At 45.6% G+C, this 22,633-nt stretch overlaps 2 protein-coding genes across 4 annotated transcripts in view; one reads left to right on the forward strand and one right to left on the reverse strand.

The window, feature by feature from the left end:
- The window catches only part of fam161b (FAM161 centrosomal protein B), a 40,578-nt gene extending 34,266 nt beyond the window's left edge, over positions 1 to 6,312 (reverse strand). Inside the window, exons 1-2 of the mRNA XM_038790450.1 lie at positions 6,222 to 6,312; positions 793 to 1,115 (exon numbers count right to left, since the gene is read on the reverse strand). Of these exons, the coding sequence (XP_038646378.1) occupies positions 793 to 1,046 (254 nt within the window). The 5' untranslated portion in view covers positions 1,047 to 1,115; positions 6,222 to 6,312. The remainder of the gene's footprint in view (positions 1 to 792; positions 1,116 to 6,221) is intronic.
- A 1,409-nt stretch (positions 6,313 to 7,721) lies between these two features.
- The window catches only part of coq6 (coenzyme Q6 monooxygenase), a 36,394-nt gene continuing 21,482 nt past the window's right edge, over positions 7,722 to 22,633 (forward strand). The window contains exons 1-7 of one of the 3 annotated variants that reach the window (XM_038774016.1): positions 7,722 to 7,993; positions 10,700 to 10,834; positions 11,653 to 11,711; positions 15,708 to 15,834; positions 19,512 to 19,642; positions 22,047 to 22,154; positions 22,561 to 22,623. In XM_038774016.1, the coding sequence (XP_038629944.1) occupies positions 7,804 to 7,993; positions 10,700 to 10,834; positions 11,653 to 11,711; positions 15,708 to 15,834; positions 19,512 to 19,642; positions 22,047 to 22,154; positions 22,561 to 22,623 (813 nt within the window). In that variant the 5' untranslated portion in view covers positions 7,722 to 7,803. The remainder of the gene's footprint in view (positions 7,994 to 10,699; positions 10,835 to 11,652; positions 11,712 to 15,707; positions 15,835 to 19,511; positions 19,643 to 22,046; positions 22,155 to 22,560; positions 22,624 to 22,633) is intronic. The other 2 variants (XM_038774028.1, XM_038774021.1) reach the window with 2 other exon arrangements.

A 22,633-nucleotide genomic window follows, 5' to 3' on the forward strand; every position in this document is an offset into this window, starting at 1 on the left:
CCAGAAATCTTTTATTGATGATACTCTTTTATTGATGATGCCCAACTGAATTCAGATGGCGTGGAGCGAGGCGACTCTCTGCAAGCTCTCCCCAACAGATCCACTTTTTACTTAACTTATACTCGTTCTAATCTTTTAAAAATTAATTCTAAAGCTATCTTGTTTTGCCTTATTATATATGTTCTTGTATTTTGTTTAATTCCCTTTTCTTCCCATGTACTGAATGATCAGCAGGGTAGCATGGTGGTTAGCATAAATGCTTCACAGCTCCAGGGTCCCAGGTTCGATTCCCGGCTGGGTCACTGTCTGTGTGGAGTCTGCACGTCCTCCCCCTGTGTGCGTGGGTTTCCTCCGGGTGCTCCGGTTTCCTCCCACAGTCCAAAGATGTGCGGGTTAGGTGGATTGGCCATGCTAAATTGCCCGTAGTGTGCTAATAAAAAAAGTAAGGTTAAGTGGGGGGTTGTTGGGTTACGGGTATAGGGTTTGAGTAGAGTGATCATGGCTCAGCACAACATTGAGGGCCGAAGGGCCTGTTCTGTGCTGTACTGTACTGTTCTATGTTCTATGATCTGTTAAGCTGCTTGCAGAAAAATACTTTTCACTGTACCTCGGTACACGTGACAATAAACAAATCCAATCCAATCCAATCTTGTTCAGTGCATGAGGATGTTTGCTATGTTAAAAGCACTATATAAATGCAAGTTGTTGTTGAAGCACCAAGCATGAACAAAAGGGGCTAAATTAATTAACGCAAGATGGATTTATCTACTTTCACCTCCATAGACTACTCACCTAGGTGAATGCAGCTTGCAGGGACTGTTCATCACAGGCGTTCGTCCTTCATTAATTGTGAAAAACTTGTCTAGCTCCTCCGTCAGCTCCGAAGTTCTCATGTTACGCTTATGCTCCACATTACACTTATTTTTCTCTTGCTTATAGTGCTTGTCTAGAATGAGCAGCCTCTGTCTACATGCGTTCTTTAAGGACAAAAGCTCTTCATGGTACTGCTTTTCAAACAGTATTTGATCTTGCTCCAAAATCTCCATTATTTCAGCTTCATAGAACTTGTTTGACCAGCAATCTGAAATGAATCTGCTCGTTTCAGTTATATCCTGCCGAAAGATGACACGGAAATTATCATTTTACCGCAATTAGTAAGAAACAATAAATGTTGTAAATCTATAATAACAAGTTAATTTTTTTGGATGAGTGTAGGACCTTCATCTGAGTTCCCTTTCAAACACTAGACGGAGGAGCAGAAGTTGGCCACTCAGCTCGTTTGGTCTGCTTCAGCATTCATGACTGATCCGATATGATAATCCACAACACCACTTTCCCACCTTATCCCCATAACCCTCGATTCCCTCACTGACTTAAAAAAAAATCTGTCTGTTTGAGTCTTGAACATACTTAACGACCCAGCCTCTATAGTCCTGTGGTAAAGAAAATCCACAGATTCACTATTCCAGGAGGAGAAATTCTTCCTGATTTCTGTCCTAAATAGGTGGCCCCTTACTCTGAGATTATACTAGCTCCTGGATTCCTCCCACAAGGGGAAACAACTTTACTACCCTGTCAAGCCCACTAAGAATCCTACATATGTCAATAAGGTTGTCTCTCATTCCTTCAAATCTCCAAGACGTACAGGCCTAACCTACTCAACCCGAGTGTCCCATATAGTTGACTCTTAATGTTCTTCGGGCATCTAGTGGTACATAACAAATAATACCTTATCAGTGTCACCCATATCTCATTTAAATTTTTTTTTAGAGTACCCAATTATTTTTTCTTCCCAATTAAGGGGCAATTTAGCGTGGCCAATCCACCTAACCTGCACATTTTTGGGTTGCAGGGGTGAAACCCCTGCAGACACGGGAGAATGTGCAAACTCCACATGGACAGTGACCCAAGGCCAGGATTCGAACCCGGGTCCTCAGCACCGCAGTCCTAGTGCTAACCACTAGGTCACATGCCGTCCCTCCATATCTCATTATTAATTTAAAAAGTTGAATTAGTTTAAAAATATTTGTGCTACAAAACTACCATATTTCACCTTAAGTGCCATAAGTGTTTTTTTTTCCGAAAGGCAACAGTTTACTTCAGCTTTACCCAGCAGCCTTCATAAAGTGACCTCTCCCCAAAGGTAGGAGTTGGAGACTGACCAGCAATCTACAAAATATTTTCCTCTTCCACGCACAAGATGCTAATTTTCCTTAAACTACAGTAAGAAGTCTTACAACATCAAGGTAAAGTCCAACAGTCCAACAACGGGGCAGCCACTGTCCAAAGATGTGCGGGTTAGGTGGATTGGCCATGATAAATTGCCCTTAGTGTCCAAAATTGCCCTTAATGTTGGGTGGGGTTACTGTGTTATGGGGATAGGGTGGAGGTGTTGACCTTGGATACAGTGCTCTTTCCAAGAGCCGGTGCAGGCTCGATGGGCCAAATGGCCTCCTTCTGCACTGTAAATTCTATCTATGTCTATGTTTGTTTCAAACACTAGCTTTCGGAGCACTGCTACTTCCTCAGGTGAATGAAGAGGTATGTTCCAGAAACATATATATAGACAAATTCAAAGATGCCAGACAATGCTTAGAATACGAGCATTTGCAGGTAATTAAATCTTTACAGATCCAAAGATAGGGGTAACCCCAGGTTAAAGAGGTGTGAATTGTCTCTAGCCAGGACAGTTGGTAGGATTTCGCAAGCCCAGGGCAGATGGTGGGGATGAATGTAAGGCGACATGAATCCCAGGTCCCGGTTGAGGCCGCACTCATGTATGCGGAACTTGGCTATAAGTTTCTGCTCGGCGATTCTGCGTTGTCATGCGTCCTGAAGGCTGCCTTGGAGAATGCTTACCCGGAGATCAGAGGCTGAATGCCCTTGACTGCTGAAGTGTTCCCCGACTGGAAGGGAACATTCCTGCCTGGTGATTGTCGCGCGATGTCCGTTCATTCGTTGTTGCAGCGTCTGCATGGTCTCGCCAATGTACCACGCTTTGGGACATCCTTTCATGCAGCATATGAGGTAGACAACGTTGGCTGAGTTGCACGAGTATGTACCACGAACCTGGTGGGTGGTGTTCTCACGTGTAATGGTGGTGTCCATGTTGATGATCTGGCACGTCTTGCAGAGATTGCCATGGCAGGGTTGTGTGGTGTCGTGGTCGCTGTTCTGAATTCTGGGTAGTTTGCTGCAAACAATGGTTTGTTTGAGGTTGCGCGGTTGTTTGAAGGCAAGTAGTGGGGGTGTGGGGATGACCTTGGCAAGATGTCCATCTTCATCGATGACGTGTTGAAGGCTGCGAAGAAAATGTCGTAGTTTCTCCGCTCCAGGAAAGTACTGGATGATGAAGGGTACTCTGTCGGTTGTGTCCCGTGTTTGTCTTCTGAGGAGGTTAGTGCGGTTTTTTGCTGTGGCGCGTTGGAACTGTCGATCGATGAGTCGAGTGCCATATCCCGTTTGGATGAGGGCATCCTTCAGCGTCTGTAGATGTCTGTTACGCTCCTCCTCTTCTGAGCAGATCCTGTGTATACAGAGGGCTTGTCCATAGGGGATGGCTTCTTTAATGTGTTTAGGGGTGGAAGCAGGAGAAGTGGAGCATCGTGAGGTTATCCGTGGACTTGCGGTTAAGCAAAGTGCTCAGGTGACCGTCCTTGATGGAGACGAGTGTGTCCAAGAATGCAACTGATTTTGGAGAGTAGTCCATGGTGAGTCTGATGGTGGGATGAAACTTATTGATGTCATCGTGTAGTCGTTTCATTGATTCTTTGCCGTGGGTCCAAAGGAAAAAAATGTCATCGATGTCCCTGGTGTATAACGTCGGTTGTAGGTCCTGTGCGGGGATGAGGTCTTGTTCAAACTTATGCATGAAGATGTTGGCGTATTGAGGTGCGAATTTGGACCCCATGGCTGTTCCGTGCTTCTGGATGAAGAACTTGTTGTCGAAGGTGAAGACATTGTGATCCAGAATGAAACGGATGAGTTGCAGAACTGCGTCTGGAGATTAGCAGTTGTCGGTGTTGAGTATACATTTCTAGTAACACTAGGATATTGCAGCAATGGCCTTAAAGGGAAGATCAATCAGGGCAGCTAAATATCACAAGTATTTTCCAGGTTCTTATTGTCACATCTCAACCATTTTTGCACCTCTCGATAGTTTCCTTGCAAACTTGTTTCCCTGCACCTTTCCCATTATTTGGTAGGCTATGGCTAATTGTCCATCTGCCATGGTCGGATTTGAACTCATGGCTCTGGATTACTCGTTCAGTAAAATAATCACTATGCTTAATGTAAAAATTATTTTTAAAAATAAGATAGAGGAGTGTAGATGCCGGCAATCTGAAATAAAAACAAAATGTGCTGGGAACAACCCCAGAAAGTCACATCAGACTTAAAATGTTAACTCTGCTACTCTTCCCACGGATGTTGTCAGAGTTTTTCCAGCACTTCCTGCTTTTGTCCCAGGGATCCGTCTGGTGAACCCTTGCTGCACTCCCTCTATGGCAAGCACATCACTGCTTGGGTAAGGAGACTAAACTGAATGCAGTACTCTGGGTACACCTCACCAAGGATCCATACAATATATTGGACTATGTAACCTAACTATGTTTCTCTCTCAGCAGATGCAGTCAGATCTGCTGAGTTTTCCAAGTAATTTGTTTTTTAATATTTCAGATCTCTAGCATCTGCAGTATTTTGCTTTTATTGTAATGGTTATGATATTGGGTTGGGACAATAATCCTGAATAAAACACAAACATGTACCGTCACGGTTGGCAACTGTAATTTTTTTTTAAAGTACCAAATTATTTTAAAAAAACAATTATGGGGCACTTTAGCGTGGCCAATCCACCTAGCCTGCACATCTTTGGGTTGTGTGGGGTGGGGGGCGAGACCCACTCAGACATGGGGAGAAGGTGCAAACTCCACACGGACAATGACCCAGGGCCAGGATCGAACCCGGGTTGTCGGTGCCGTGAGACAGCAGTGCTAACCACCGTGGCACCGTGCCGGTCCCCGCCACCAGTAATTAAATGTATCGCTCATATGCTCCAGCCACGAGCACATCCATCCTTTGAACCAACTGGAAAGTAGAAACACTCATTACTCAATCGGATGATGCTATTTGCAACATTTTACATCTGATTTAAAAACATTTCATTTAAAAAAAATAAATGTAGAGTACCCAATTCATTTTTTCCAATTAAGGGGCAATTTAGCATGGCTAACACACCTACCCTGCACATCTTTGGGTTGTGGGGGTGAAACCCAGGCAAACACGGGGAGAATGTGTAAACTCCACACGGCAGTGACCCAGAGCCGGGATCGAACCTGGGACCTCGGCGCCGTGAGGCATCAGGGCTAACACACTACGCCACCGTGCTGCCTTATTAAAAACATTTTCAAAGCAAATGACAGGTGGGTGGGGGGGGGGAAGAGAGAGAGAAGAGGAACATCTTGGAACATCCAACACTAAGGGCAGCACGGTAGCATGGTGGTTAGCATAAATGCTTCACAGCTCCAGGGTCCCAGGTTCGGTTCCCGGCTGGGTCACTGTCTGTGTGGAGTCTGCACATCCTCCCCGTGTGAGCGTGGGTTTCCTCCGGGTGCTCCGGTTTCCTCCCACAGTCCAAAGATGTGCGGGTTAGGTGGATTGGCCATGCTAAATTGCCCGTAGTGTCCTAAAAAGTAAGGTTAAGGGGTGGGGGGTTGTTGGGTTACGGGTATAGGGTGGATGCGTGGGTTTGAGTAGGGTGATCATGGCTCGGCACAACATCGAGGGCCGAAGGGCCTGTTCTGTGCTGTACTGTTCTATGTTCTAACACTTTTTCTTCTCCAGGTTTGCACACGTCTCCCGGGCAATCCTGGAGGGTTGGCATCCTATTTACGGTCGCCAGGAGGGTGTTACCATGGCGACCGACAAACAACCCAGCCCGGGAGCCCTGAAGAGATGGACAGGTCGCACCGACCGACCGACTGATGGGCAGGGGCTCGGTAAAAGGGTGGGGTGCAGAGACATGAGGCGGCAGCCCGGGCTGTCAGCGAGTACCGGGCCGTGTCCCGGAGCCAGGCCCCGTTATTCAGCAGGAAAATGGCCGGCTTGAACGCCCCCGGGGGGGCTAACGGCCGCGCCGCTTTCTCCTCGCCGGCTTCCCCCGGTCGCTTTCCCAACCACAAGCCCCGCGGTATCGAAAGGAATAAAATAAGAATCCGAGTCACCTTCAGGCCCGGTATTTAAACCAAACACACCCGCAATCCCGAGCGCCGTCGCCCTCCCTGCCGCCGATTGGCCGGTAGGCGGACCCGAGCTGGACGCCGATTGGGCCAGCGGTCCGTCATTCACGCCGTACCACGTGCCCCTCTCTCACCTGCCCCCCCCCCCCCCCCATTCATGAATTGTTTCACACCAGGTGCTTGGTGGTAAGGACTTGCATGGATGTCAGGGCACTTCGAGTGGCAATATTAGGCAATAGGTTAGGCAATTCAATGAGATCATAGCTGAGCTGTGGCCTAACTCCATATACCTGCCCATATCCCTTAATACTTTTGCTGAACACATATCTGCATGTCTCAGATTTAAAATTAACAATGATAGTGTGGTGCCCGGATCAGCTCATAGGACTCCAAGTGGGGTCTAACCAGGGTTTTGTAGAGCTGCAGCATAACCTTTGTACCCCAATCCTCTAGATATAAATGCTAGCATTCCATAGAAGATGCTAGGATGCTGTATGGAGTTGTTGGGCCAATTTCTCGCCTGTTAGTGTGTGTATATAGTGTATATATGGTTATCATAGAATTTACAGTGAAGAAGGAGACCATTTGGCCCATCGAGTCTGTACCGGCTCCTGGAAAGAGCACCCTACCCAAGGTCAACACCTCCACCCTATCCCCATAACCCAGTAACCCCACCCAACACTAAGGACAATTTTGGACACTGTGGGCAATTTATCATGGCCAATTCACCTAACCTGCACATCTTTGGACTGTGGGAGGAAACCCACGCACACACAGGGAGGATGTGCAGACTCCGCACAGACAGTGACCCAAGCCAGAATCGAACCTGGGACCCTGGAGCTGTGAAGCAATTGTGCTATCCACAATGTTACCGTGCTGCCCCATGTATATGTGAATAACTGTGATGTTGGTTGAGGTTAAATATTGGCTGGTACACTTGGGAAAACTTTTCTGCCGTTCTTCAAAATAGTACCAGGGGATCTTTTATATCCACCTGTGAGGGCAAATTGTGCCACAGTTTGACATCAGTTTGAAAGTTGATACCTCCAGTAGTGCTGCACACTCTCTGAAGGACTGGAAATGTCAGCCTAGATTATGTGTCAGGTCCTCTGAGTGAGGCTTGAACCCAAAGACTCAGAGGGAGTCATGACGTTAAATCACACCGCAATGTTTCAGATTGATATAAATCATAGAATAGTACAGCACAGAAAGAGGCCATTCAGCCCATGGGGGTCTGTGCTGGCCCTTCCACCTAATCCATTAATTTTTCAAAGATGCTGACTGGTCGCAGGACAGAATTTATTTTTGAATATATATCCAGTCATAAATGGAAGCTTGCAATTAAACTTTTCCTTAAACGTAAACTACGCCAACACCTTCAGCAGTGTTTCAATACTGGGCTGCTGCGCATCACCGGAAGTATACAGGTGAAGGCCGCGTTACGATTGGCTGAGGGACTCATCACCCGGAAGCTAAACTCACTCGTGCCCCGCACCGCCATCTTTGCCCCGCACCGCTGGAAGGTGACCCGTTTTATGGAGGCCGCCCACTTGCTGATTCGGTTGCCATGAGTCTATGGAGAGGAGCGCGGTTGGTTTGCGGCCTCCGCGCCCATGGACGGGCTTGGCTGCCGGTGAGCGGAGGCTGTCGGCGATGCTCCTCCGCCAAGGAGCAGCCGGAGACCGGGCCTCCCGAGTTCTTCGATGTGGTGATCTCGGGCGGTGGGATGGTTGGCACCGCCATGGCCTGCACCCTAGGTAGGACCTGGGGTACCGACCCTCCCCACAGAGCGGGGCCTCGGAGGTGAATAGGACACGGGCAGATTGTGAATAGCTGACCAGGTGCTGGTAACAACACTAAACCTGAGGAGCAGCCCTATATATTCTGAGTTGTCGCTTTCCCTGAATCCACCCTTTGAGTTCAGCAACTTCAGACTGTGAACTATTTTCTTCCTTTCGATTTTTTTTTTGCTAAGTGACAGTCTGTTCACGTTTCTGCTTCCAGACAGGGTGTCCTTCTGCTATTCACACTGACCTGGGACCCAATGCTTTTGTTTCTTTACTACAGCCATCATCACTCTCTTTGTCTTGTGATCCTTGACATCCTTGTCATTTAATCACTCGCAGTGTTTTTCAAACCATTTTTACCAACCGGCCATCCTCTGCGACCCATGTCGGCCAACCTTCGCGACCCATCATTTTCTCTCCCCTTCAATGCGAGAGGTGAGCCTGTTTGGTCCTTACAATCTCACTCAATATCAGGTTCACAGGAGGAGAGGGCTATGCGCATATCGGGGGCAGGATTCAGCCAGTTCTTTTGTGCCATCTATGTGAGGATGGAAAATCCAACCTCGCACATATAGGTCGTGAAGGGCAAAAGCAACAAAATGCTTGTTTTACTCGGCTCCGCATACTCCTCGGCGACACTTCTGAAGTGCCACTCTGAAGTGGCAACCTTCAGAGATCTGTGGACATGAACCCCAAGATCTCTCTGTTCCCCCACATTCCTCAGAACCCTGCCGTTGACCCTGTAATCCGCATTCAAAATGAATCACCTCGCACTTATCAGGGTTAAACTCCATCTGCCATTTTGTGGCCCAGCTCTGCAACCTGTTAATGTCTCTTTGCAGCCTACGACAGCCCTCCACCTCATCCACTACTCCACCAATCTTGGTGTCCTCAGCAAATTTACTGACCCACCCTTCAGCCCCCTCCTCCAAGTCATTGATAAAAATCACAAATAGCAGAGGAGCCAGCACTGATCCCTGTGGTACACCACTGGTAACTGGTCTCCAGTCTGAAAATTTTCCATCCACCACCACCTTCTATGTGATAGCCAGTTACTTATCCAATTGGCCAAATTTCCCTCCATCCCACACCTCCTTACTTTCTTCATGAGCCGACCATGGGGAACCTTATCAAGCGCCTTATTAAATCCATGTATACGACATCAACTGCTCTACCTTCATCTACACACTTAGTTACCTCCTCAAAGAATTCAATCAAATTTGTGAGGCAAGAATTACCCTTCACGGATTCGTGTTAACTATCCAGGATTAAGCTGCATCTTTTCAAATAAATCCTATCGATTCCTCTGCAACGAACCCAGTTGAGCCTGCACTTTCCAACCACGTAACTAATCAATGCTTCAAAAATCTGTGCGCCAGTCGTGTGGGTTGGTAATGCCAGGTAACACAGCAAATCCTCAACAAATCCATTGTGCCAAACATACCTAATGTAAACTAGCAACATTGCACAATCTGAAACCTTTGTACTTTCATCCAGTTGTATTGAGAACTCCTGTGGTGATTTCAAATGATAAATAAGCTGGGCTTCTAAATTCTCAGCAATATCACAAACTTGACGAGCCACTGTATTATCACCAAGTGGGATGCATTTCACTTTTTCAGCTAACCTCTCATCTAGGACATTACGAACTATGTCTAATGCTGTAGGGAGAATTAATCTCTCTGCTACATTGTGGGGCATTTTCCCATTAGCTACACGGTAAGAGGCTAACTACTTTTATCGTTCAATGTAACATTTCTGCTGAGCTCTTCAGCTGATGATTTAAGTTCTCGATACATCCTTTGGAAAAAAAATGAAGAGGTTTGACCTCAAACTCGCCATGTTTAGTCTTCAAATGCCTTTGAAATTTTGAGGGTTTTAAACTTTCATTTGCCAGTACTTCCCTGCATATAACATACATGGGCTTTGCATCCTGATTTGCATTGGCACAATTAATAAATCCATACCTTAAAATACCATCTTTATACTGCTTAGTGCCTGATTTCACCTTCTCAATGGACTGTTCAATCAACCCTGGAGCTCACACCAGCAGTGCTTTGTCCTGTTGTGGACTCTCCTGAGCCATTCTCTCCAGCAGATTTTGTTGCATCTTTAGAGGACAGATGCAAAGTCCTCATTTAATACAACAGCTGGGCTGTGTGCCTCCATTGGGATATCTCTTCTTTTGGTTCCACTCTTCCTCCACTGCAAAGGATGGAAGGCTTACATTGATATAGCGCCATTCACAACCTCAAGCCATTCAAATGCTTTACAACCAATTAAGTACTTTTTCAAGTGTAGTCACTGGATTCTCTCTGTTAAAGTGCACATCACATCAAGCCAGAAATATGTGACAAATGTAAATGTAACTCGCTTATTGTCACGAGTAGGCTTCAAAATGAAGTTACTATGAAAAGCCCCTAGTCGCCACATTCCGGCGCCTGTTCGGGGTTCGGTGCCTGAGTGGTTAACCATAAAAACAGGACATTTGCAGCACAGGAGGAGGCCGTTTTGCCCCGCGTCCAATGCAGGAACATTTGGGGAAATTAATGTTATTTACTGTATTTTAAAAGCAAATATATTTGGAATGATCTTTACACAGTGACCGTCTTCCAGAGTTATGTCAAATAATATCCAGATTAATATTTGCATTACACAATCTTTATTTATCTGCAGCTTATGATGAGAATCTATCAGAGAAAAAGATCCTGTTATTGGAGGCTGGAAATCAGAAAGCAGATGGAAAGCTGCCAGAATTGCACAGTAACCGAGTGAGCGCACTCACACCAGGCTCTGCAGCCTTCCTCAGCCGTATGTTTCCGTTAACCCGTTGTACATTATATTTTGCTGTGTTGCGCTGAAATTATTAATTTGTGGGCAGGTAGCAGAGCAGAGTACTCGGGCTAGTCAATGCTCTTGAGGATTGCAGTTGCGTTCGGTTGCTAGCTAGCAGGTATATTTCAATCTCATCTCGTGCTGGCCTGCCTCTCTGGCAGTGGTTCCCAAACTGTTTTCCAATATGGCCCCATTTTAACTCTCGAAAATATGCTCGACCCCAGACATCTACAAAAGCAAAATGGCAATGAAGCAGTAGATTTCGGTATTCGATTATTAAAGTTCATATATTATAGATCAACATATAATTCATCATATAAATATTGAAATCCCAGGCCCTGGATAACCAGGCTGCCGCTGGTCGTGAAATCCTCATCATCTTCCATCGCCGCTGCTCGCAGATGCCACCCTGGGAAACCTCTGTTACATTTACTTAGATGTATAGTTACCTCACAGCACACCTGATCAGAGCCGCCATAGCCAATCCAGGAGATTAATCTGATTTTTATTTCTCGTGACCCCATTCGCCATTTCTGCCACCCCAAATGGTGTCACAACCCACAGTTTGAGAACTGCTCTGTGCAAAGATTTGAGAAGCCAAGCTTCGAAAAGGATGTCTTCTTAACTGTGTTCATCACCGTGATGAGACTAAAGTGCCAAAGAATCAGCATTGAACATTTTTCTTTTCCAATAATCCAACGGTTTTGCTTGTGTGTATGTACTGCACAAAATACCAAAAGAAACCTCTGTCATTACTTCAGCTTTACATTTTTATCACCTTAATCTCTTTGTAGGTTTTGGAGCTTGGGATCATATATGCAACATGAGGTGCAAGCCGTTCAAGAGAATGCAGGTAAAACCCTATTAGTCCTTCAGTGGGATTTTTGCCTGAGTCATTTTCTTATTAAAAACAATTCCCAATTAAGGGGCAATTTAATGCGGCCACTCCACCTAAGCTGCACATCTTTGGGTTATGGGAGTGAGACCCATGTCATTTTCTACAGGTTATTTGTGTTCAGTTTGTTTTTTTTTATGGTTAGAAGAAAGCCCCCACTGATGACTGAGAGTTTGACAATTAAGGAGCTGATTCATACACAGGAGGAAGGTTCATGTTTCCAACCCTGCCCTGTGAGGTAGTGTTGGTGAGTTGCTGCAGTGCATCTTGTACATGTAGATGGTAACAGACTGCTACCACAGTGCACCGTTGAAAGACGGTGTGCTCGTCAAGGGGGCTGCATTGCACTGGATGGTGTTGAGGTTATTATAGATATAGATATAGAATTTACAGTGCAGAAGGAGGCCATTTGGCCCATCGAGTCTGCACCGGCTCTTGGAAAGAGCACCCTAGCCAAGCCCACACCTCCACCCTATCCCCATAACCCAGTAACCCCATCCAACACTAAGGGCAATTTTGGACACTAAGGGCGATTTAGCATGGCCAATCCACCTAACTTTGGACTGTGGGAGGAAACTGGAGCACCCAGAGGAAACCCACACAGACAAGGGGAGAACATGCAAACTCCCCATAGGCAGCCACCCAAGGCTGGAATTCAGCTCGGGTCCCTGAAGCTGTGAGGCAGCAGTGTTAACCCCTGTGCCAACCCATGACTCAAACCACTTTCACAAGGGCAATTAGGGACGGGCCACAAAATTGCTGGCTGAGCCCACGTCCTGTGAAAAACTAAAGAAATTCTCCAGTGAAAATGGATTGGATTCCAGAGCACTGGGAGTTCATATCTGCATGGCCAATCCACCTAACCTGCACATCTTTGGACTGTGGGAGGAAACAGGAGCACCCGGAGGAAACCCACGCACACATTAAGAGAATGTGCAGACTCCACACAGACAGTGACCCAAGCCAGAAAACGAACCTGGGGCCCTGGAGCTGTGAAGCAATTGTGCTAACCACTATGCTACCGTGCTGCACTATTGTGTTGTTGGAGCTGCACTCATCCAGGAAAGGGGAGAGTATTCCATCACACTCCTGACTGTTGCCTTGTAGGTGGTGGACAGAGTTTGGGGAGTCGGGAGCTTAGTTATTTGCTGTGTAATTCCCAGCCTCTGACCTATTCTTAATAACAGTATTTAAAAAGCCTATCCAGTTTAATTTCGATTCTCTCTCTCTCTCTCCCCCAACCCCGCCCAAATGTTGATGGTAAGGTAATTCGGCAATGGTAATGCTACTGAAGAGAGCTGATTTCAGCCAAGGTATTATTGGCAGTGTTGAAATGACTTTGATTCTCTGGGAAATTTGGATTCCTGATCACTTGGCTTGTGGATTTTGCAGAAGGGGTTCCTGAGGACAGTGTTTGAGGCCCGGTCATCTTAGCTGCTTCATCAATGACCTTCCATCCATCATAAGGTCAGAAGTGGGCATGTTTGATGATGATCTTTCAGTACCAATTGTGCTTCTCTGGAGACTGAAGCAGTTAGTGTCCACATGCAGCAAGACCTGCACAGTATTCAGGCATAGGCTGATAAGGGGCAAGCAACATTCGTACCACACAAGTGCCAGGCATCTCCAACAAGAGCGCATCAAACCATCTCTACTTGGCATTCAACAGCATTATCATTGCTGAATTCCCCACCATCGACATTCTGGGGGTCACCATTGACCAGAAATCTAATCAGGTCAGTCACATAAATACTGTGGGTATAAGCAGGCCAGAGTCTGGGTATTCAGTGGCACATAACTCGCCTTCCATCTCCCCAAACCATTCCAATGTTGAAAAGGCACAAGTCGGGGGTATGATTGAGTAGTTCCTACTTACTTGCAGCCTCAATAATACTCATGAAGGGCAGCACGGTGGTGCAGTGGTTAGCACTGCTGCCTCGCGGAGCCGAGGTCCCAGGTTCGATTCCGGCTCTGGGTCACTGTCCATGTGGAGTTTGCACATTCGCCCCGTGTTTGCATGGGTTTCGCCCCCACAACCCAAAGATGTGCAAGGTAAGTGGATTGGCCACGCTAAATTGCCCCTTAATTGGAAAAATTGAATTGGGTACTCTAAATATATTTTTTAAAATTTTGAAAAAGAAAAAAAAAATAATACCCATGAAGCTTGCCTTTCACCAGGAAAAGGCAGCACTCTTGGTCAACACCACCTCTACCATCAGTGTACAGTGAAATCAATGTGTGCTATCTACAAGATGCACTGCAGCAATTCACCAACACTTCTCTGACAACATCTTCCACATCTAAGACTGCTATTGCCTAGAAGGGTGAGGCAGCAGGTGCATGGGAATACCACCACCTGCAAATTCTCTTCCCCCACTGGCTACTTTTGCAGGCAGCAGAGGGTAGTTTGTTCCTGGGGAACATCACTGCAGCAAGGAGTCAGTACCTTCAGGTGAAGAGTGAAAATTGGCGAGAAAGAGTTGTTAGTCATTTCATGGCTGGATGAGTAAATGGAGTGGAATGCTGTTGTTGGGAAGGGTACAGGCAGATCAATAACTGAAACGTGCGGAGTTACCTGACCTTGAGTGGGGAAATGAGAGGCACAGTTTGGTCTCAGTGATTCTATACTAGAGAGGGGGAAAAACAGCTGGAATTCTCACTATCGTCACTATCCACTGAAATTTGATGCTGGACATTGTCATGGGAATGTCGCTTTAAGAAATGTTTGGCTGCTCATGTTACTGCAGTGATGTCAGAGTGTGAGTGGAGCTGAGCTCTGGTACTGCTTTTTAGTTTCACGCTGAGAAAAGCTTGGGTGTGTCTGTCTTTTTGGTTTCGTTTTTCAGTGTGTTGCAGCTGAAGTCAGACAAAGCAGCTGTACTGTTGATTTCCCTGCCATGAAAGACTATCTCTTAATCATTTGGTGAATTCAGAATTATAAATGTTTTCAGTATTGAATGTAAACCCTGATGTGCTTCCGTTTAAAGGTTTGTTAAGTCTTCTGGGTGTAAAAGGACAGCATACAGGTTACTTAGTGTTGGATTCTTTGGGGGGTGTATTTGATTTACTGGTTGCTAAGGCGTTTACTGTTTGTTTTAGAAAGGTTAACTTGAGTTCATAGAATAAACATTGTTTTGCTTCAAAAAATACGTCTCCATTTCTGCTGTACCACACCTATAGAGTGGGCCCTGTGCTCCCCCTACCACAATCTATTAAAAGTTGTGGGTCAGGTGAACTCCATGATACACTTTGGGGTTCTCTAAACCCTGGCCCATAACAACATCACCAGAGGACAGAATCCAGCTCAGCAATAATCACAATCTTGTTTCCCCACTCTGGCCCCAATCTTCATCATCCGGGCTGTGCAAAGAAAGGACAGTTAAATGAGGCACCCGAGGCCCTATCTGTGAAACTAAAAAATCAAGACTTCAAAAGATGGTTGGCAAAGGGAGAACATGGAAGAAAGGACAGGATAGTAGCATTTCCAAATGATCACAGAAGTCTTACTTAACTGATCTTGTCACTTAATATATTGGGACAGAGGTTGGAAGTGGGGGCGATTAGAAAACTGAGAAGGGAAAATGGAGACTTTATCAGGATTTTATAAATTCCTAAAGTGATTTTAGATAAATATAGGAAGCACTTTATGGTAAATTATGAGTAAGTATCAAAATGAAGCAGTAACCGCCTGCAAAACTTCAGAATGTTGACTAGTTTGAAGCATTCACTAGAGGAAAATTATAAATGTAATTTCTCAAATGGTACAGGGATACGAGGTGGGAAAAGACATGGAAGTACACCTGTAGAATGACCTAATTGACAAGCTGAGCTGAACAGGCTGTTGCTCCTTGGTTCCTCTTGAGTGGTTAACCTATGCCATGTTCTGTTGCTTCATCATTGAATGCTGTAGTGAGAGTGAACAGTGACTCTGAAATTGAAATGTTTTCTACTCAGGTCTGGGATGAGTGCTCAGATGCGATGATTACATTTGATAAAGCTGACCTGTTGGAGGACATGGGGTTCATCGTTGAGAACGATGTGATATTGTCAGCCCTGTCTAAACAGCTGACTGCTGCTGCTGGTAGGTGTTGACCTCCTTGAAACTACGATGTTCTGAAAAACGTTCAAAACCAGCCAGTGTGTTGAGGTCATTGCAATGTTGAGAGTTGAAACCTGTGAAAAGTGTGTTACGTCTGTACTTGTAATTTTTCTCCTGCTTGGAATTTTACACCGCCTTTCGAAAGGTGCAGACTCGTGATTCTCTCAAGTTTAACCCACCCTCTGGTATCTTGCCTTCACAGCAATCTTCGAAAGATGCTCAATCTGAGCTCTCGTCTGACCATGCCATTGTTTTAAACAAGAGTGGGAATTTATCCCAATGTTCTGTCCAGTGTTTATCCCTTAAACAAAATCACTAAAACAAATTATCCGGTCACTTTCATATTGCTCTTTTGAAGTGTCTTGGTGTGTATAAATGTTGCATTTTCTTACATGCAGCAGTGACAGCACAGTGATTTCTGTCATTGTACTCTTGGCACACTGACATTATGACCCTCTGTTATTTAGCTGAAATCTGCTAACTCAGAAGAGAAATCAAATCTGGAACTTTCTTGAATGTTTCTACCCATTTTTGGGTCGTGAAATGTGCAGTATAATTTTTGCTTTTTTCTTTGAACAGTGACTGCCAAAAGACTTGCTAATTGGGGAAGAGAGCATGATTGCTTGACGGGGGTACGCTGAAGTTGTTTATCCTGGCAAGACATATGAACATACAAACTAGGAGTAGGCACTAGGCCCTTCCATCCTGCTCCGCCATTTAATATGATCATGGCTGATCTGATTGTAACTTCAACCCCACATTCCTGCCAACCCCCGATAGCCTTCCTCCTGTTTATCAAGAATCTATCAAGCTGTGTCTTAAAAATAAGACAAATTCCAAAGACCCACGAAACTCTTGAGAGAAAGAAGTTCTCATCACTCTGTTAAATGAGCAACTCCTGGGGTGGCACAGTGGTTAGCACTGCTGCCTACGGCTCCGAGGTCCCAGGTTTGACCCCTGTTCTGGGTCACTGACTATCTGGAGTTTGAACATTCTCCTCGTGTTTGCGTGGGTTTCGCCCCCAAAACCCAAAGATGTGCAGGGTAGGTGGATTGGCCACGCTAAATTGCCCCTTAATTGGAAAAAATTAATTGGGTACTCTAAATTTATTTTTAAAAAGAGCAACTCCTTATTTTTGAACAGTTATCCCTAGTTCTAGATTTCCCACAGGAGGAAGCATTCTCTCCACATTCACCCTGTCAATGCCGCTCAGGATCTTAAAAGGGTTTGATTACATCGCTTCTTACTCTTCTAACCAATAGTGGATACAAATGAATCTCTTCAACCTTTCCCCATAAAATAACCTGCCCATCCCTGGCATTTGTCTAGTAAACCTTTTCTGAACTGTTTCTACTGCTTTAAATAAGGAGAACAATACTGAACACAAAACTCCACATAGGGTCTCGACACTACTCTTCTGCTAGAATCTAGAACATGGCGCTAAAGTCCTAGGATAAGGGGCCAATAATGTAGAATTGCAATGAGGAGAAACCTCTTCACTCAAAGGGTTGTAACTCTTTGTAATTAAAAAAAAATAATTTTTGAATATACAATTAATTTTTTCAAATTAAGGGGCAATTTAGTGTGGCCAATCCACCTACTCTGCACATCTTTGGGTTGTGGGGGCGAAACCCACCCAAACACGGTGAGAATGTGCAAACTCTACACAGACAGTGACCCAGAGCCGGGATCGAACCTCGGACCTCGGCGCCGTGAAGCAGCATGCTGCCCTCTTTTTTTTTTTAAATATAAATTTAGAGTACCCAATTATTTTTTTTAAAGTTTAGAGTACCCAATTCATTTTTTCCAATTAAAGGGCAATTTAGCGTGGCCAATCCACCAAGCCTACACATCTTTTTGGGTTGTGGGGGTGAAACCCACAAAAACACGGAGAATGTGCAATCTCCACATGGACAGTGACCCAGAGTCGGGATCGAACCTGGGACCATGGCGCCATGAGGCAGCAGGGCTAACCCACTGCACCACCGTGCTGCCCAGAGTACCCAATTATTATAGGGGCAATTTACATGGCCAATCCACCTAACCTGCACATCCTTGGGTTGTGAGGGTCAAACCCACGCACACGGGGAGAATGTGCAAACTCCACGTGGACAGTGACCCAGGGCCGGGATTCAAACCCAGGTCCTCAGCGCCGTAGTCTCAGTGCTATCTATTGTGCTACCGTGCTGCCCTCTTTGGAATTCTCTATCCCAGAAGGTTGTGCTCCATCTCTGAATATATTCAAGGTCGAGATGGACAGATTTCTAATTTTCCAGGGAATCGAGGGATTTGGGGAGTGGGCAGGGAAAGTGAAGTTGAGGCAAAAGATCAGCCATGATTGTGTTGAATAGTGAACCAGGTTCGACAGGCCATATAGTTTACACCTGCCTCAATTTCTTATCTTCATAGTTGAGCCCAGTGCACTCTGCAGGTGCACACCCTGCTGGTGATTGGAAGTGGGAATCTTTGCCGAATTTTGTTTTCTACCATTGTACTCTTGGGACACTGACATTATGACCCTCCGGTTATTTAGCTGAGATCTGTTAGCTCAGATGAGAAATCAAATCTGGAACTTTCTTGAATGTATCAATACTGCTTGAGGTGGTGCCATTGCCCTGTAAAGTCTTGGGTGTCTCTTGTATTGCAGATATATAGAGTGGCTGTTCATTCAGGAACATCAAAAGAATGAATGGGGAAAAGTGGCTAAAAGTATAAGAATCAATTGGTTTTAGTTAAACTAAAATTATTCAGTGGAATGCTTCCAGCTACAGAAGTTCTAGACAAGCTTGGAGTCTTTTACCAATTCTTTGGCTATATGGTTGACTCCTAACTGCCCTCTGAAATAGCTGAACAAGCCACTCCGTTCAAGGGAAGTTAGGGATGAGCAATAAATGCAATAAATTATTTTTTGAAAAAAGATAAGTGAATGGGGACCTCATGCAAATTGGATAGAGCGGCAGAGTTTTGGGTGAGCTGATGTTTTCAGAGGGTTTGGAATGTGTTGGTATAGTCTGATCTGAAGGTCGCAACGGTGTGCATGAAGATATAACTAATTGAGACAGTGGGAAAAATGGGTGATATTATAAAGGTTGAAGTAAGGCAAATTTGCTGAGATAAAGATAATGCTGACATATGTATTGATTTTGCTGTGGGACCAATTCACTAACAATAACTTGTTATTATATAGTGCTTTCAATTGAGTAAAATGGCCGAAGGCACTTCACAGGAGCATTAGCAAGCACCAAACCACATAGGAAATATTGGGGCAGATGGCTGTAACCAAGAAGTAGATTTTAAGGAGGAAAGAGATTTAGGGAGGGCATTCCAGAGCTTACGTCCTCGGCAGCTAAAGGCACGGCTGGCATAGCTGGAGCGATTAAAATGGGATGCACCTTTGGCCCGATTTAGAGAAGCACAGATATGGAGAATTGTGGGGCTGGAGGAGGTTACTGAGGGCTGACTGAAGTATTTTAAAACAAGGATGAGAATTTCTAAAATTGAGGTTTAGTCATGTGGAGTCAGTGTAAGTCAGCAAACACAGGGTGGCAGGTGAATGGGAATTTAGAAGACTGATGTGAGTTAACTCCAGGGCATGTAGTAGAAATGTAGAGAAGCAAGGATAAAATAGTTTGTGCTTAGCTTGGTGCTGTTTTTCTCAGACAGGGTGCATGTGTTATACAGGAATAAAGTGATCAACTACACATGGCCAGAGCCCTATCCATCATCTGATACCAACCCATGGGTTCAAATCGAACTGGCTGATGGGCGTAAGCTACAGACAACTTTACTGGTAAGCAACAGTGAATCCTTACTGTGGAGATTTGATTCGATTTATTGTCACATGTACCGAAGTACAGTGAAAAGTATTTTTCTGCCGCCAAGGGAACGTACGCAGTACGTACATAGTAGACAAAGTAGAATAATCGATAGAGTACATTGACAAATGCTACATCGACAATGATTGGTTACAGTGTGGAACAAGGAGCCAAACAAAGCAAATACATCAGCAAGAACAGCATAGAACGTCGTGAATAGTGTTCTTACAGGGAACAGATCAGTTCGAGGGAGAGTCGTTGAGTCTAGTAGCTGTGGGGAAGAAGCTGTTCCTATATCTGGATGTGCTTGACTTCAGACCTCTGTATCTTCTGCCTGATGGAAGGGTCTGGAAGAAGGCAAAGCCTGGGTGGGAGGGGTCTCTGATAATGCTGTCTGCCTTCCTGAGGCAGCGGGAGGTGTAGACAGAATCAATGTGCGGGTGGCAAGCTTGTGTGATGTGTTGGGCTGAGTTCACCAAACTGCAGCTTCTTGCAATCTTGGGCTGAACAATTGTCATACCAGACTGTGATGTAGCTGGATAAATCACAACCAAGTGATTTATCTCCCTACTGTAGTCTGATTCGTCGTTGTTTGAGATACGACTTACTACAGTTGTAACATCCACAAACGTATAGATTAAGTTGGAATTAAATCTTGCCAAGAGGTCGTGTGTGTATAGGGGGTACAGTAGAGGACTGAGCACACATCCTTGCGGGGCCCCGGTGTTGAGGACTATTGTGGAGGTAGTGCTGTTGCCTATCCTGACAGATTGCGGTCTGTTGGTGAGGAAGTTGAGGATCCAGTGCACAGGGAGAGGTCAAGTCCAAGATTGCAGAGTTTGGTTATTAGTCTTGTTGGGGTACTGGTGTTGAAGGCGGAGTTGTAGTCTACGAACAGCAGTCTCACATAGGTGTCCTTGTTGTCAAGGTGTTCGAGTGTTGATTGTAGAGCCAGAGAGATAGCATCTGCTGTGGACCGGTTGTGGTGATGGGCAAACTGCAATGGAGCGAGACCGTCTGGGAGGCTGGCGTTGATCGGTCTCATGACTAACTGCTCGAAGCATTTCATGATAACAGACGTCAGGGCCATCAGTCGGTCGCCGTTGAGGCAGGCTAACTTGTTCTTCTGTGGTACTGGTATTATGGTGAACATAATGATTTTAATTTTTACATTGTTTTCACTGTTGTCTTCTTAACTGGAAGGATCACTTCAATATGAAGTCCACTTCAGTGGGCACTGCAGTCCTCTGGGATCTTGCCTGATCTTCACAGGATATGTTGGCAGGACCCATGATATTGGGTCCAAAATCGCAGCTGGTTCTGATCCTGCCCTCACCTGGAATCCCCTCATATGTTCTTTGTGATATTAAACCTGACCAATTCCCATGTTTCCTGCTCTCTCTTCATTCTTCCCAGCTTGAGGTTTTGTTGTTGTGTCCCTGACCTGTTGTTATGACCCACACACAAGTACATTTTAAGCCGTTGCTCTGAATTGTTGAGTTCCACACCATGTGGTGAAATTGTCTACACTGGAGGCTGCTTTTCACTCTTTACCCGGAAGCTGGAAAACTTTAGCTTTCCTAACTCCACATCCCTCCCCTCCTAGCAGGGAGGCTAGGAGAGGTTGAGATGATCTTCTCCCTAATTGTGCTACACTGATTGGGCTGTCCAATTATCCCAGAACTAAATTTACACTTAATATATCAAAATGAGGGCAGCACGGTGGCGCAGTGGGTTAGCACTGTGGCCTCACGGCGCCGAGGTCCCAGGTTCGATCCTGGCTCTGGGTCACTGTCCGTGTGGAGTTTGCACATTCTCCCCGTGTTTGCGTGGGTTTCGCCCCCACAACCCAAAAATGTACAAGCTAGGTGGATTGGCCACGCTAAATTGACCCTTAATTGGAAAAAATGAATTGGGTACTCTAAATTTAAATATATATATATATTGAAATGGACGTTAACACTGATGTAAGGTCTACTTGGCTCTCTAACATGAAAGTGGAATGGAATGTAAAAGTGGGAAAGTTCTAGTGCAGCTATACGGGGCGTTGATGAGAACAGACTTGGAATACTGTGCACAGTTTTGGCCTCCATATTTGAAAAAAGACATAACAGCATTAGAAGCAGCTCAAAGGAGATTCACTCGACTCATTCCTGTGATGAAGGGCTTATCTTGCGAAGCGATGTTGAACAGATTGGGCCCATAACCACTGGTGTTTAGAAGAATGCAAAGTGAATGGTTTACTCCTGATCCTATGTCCCATGTTTCTGTCTGGCTTGGGGGTGTGGTACCTGATCACTCCATGGTGTTGATTAAATGATTGTTTTCTATTCAATTTAGCTTGACCACATTAAAGGGCTGTATCTCTCCTCCACATAGATTGGAGCAGATGGTCCAAACTCAATGGCGCGGGACTCCGCTGGTATTCAGACCGTGCACTGGAAGTACGATCAGTCTGCTATAGTTGCTACCCTTCGCCTTGCTGAAGTAAGTAGACCCCTTTTGTCCTTGCTCACTGCTGGGAATGTATTTGGATGATTCGTTCATATCTGTGCCTAAACATTCCATTTGTAGATTGAAGTGTTGGTTGCTGTGGCTACTCGTTTTGGATGGGTTGCCGCATTGGTATAAATGACCAGGGTAGTGAGTGTTGATGTTGGGCAGTGGTGGTGGGGGGAGAGGGTGATGGGGGGGGGAGGTGAGGGGAGTGGGGGGGGGATTTGTGGGAGGGAGGAGGTGGGGAAAGGGGAGGAGGGAGGAGGTGGGGAGGAAGGAAGGGTGAGGGGAGGGGGGAAGGGGCGAGGGGATTGGGGGGAGGGAGGAGGTGGGGAAGGGGGGTGGAATTGTCCTGTCATTGCTTGTATAACTATTTGTTCTTCCTTCAAATCTTCAGCCTACTGACAACAATGTGGCTTGGCAGCGGTTTCTGGTGACTGGGCCAATCGCAATGCTTCCGGTACACTTCG

Source organism: Scyliorhinus canicula, chromosome 2, assembly GCF_902713615.1.
Source record: "Scyliorhinus canicula chromosome 2, sScyCan1.1, whole genome shotgun sequence".
NCBI lineage: Eukaryota > Metazoa > Chordata > Chondrichthyes > Carcharhiniformes > Scyliorhinidae > Scyliorhinus > Scyliorhinus canicula.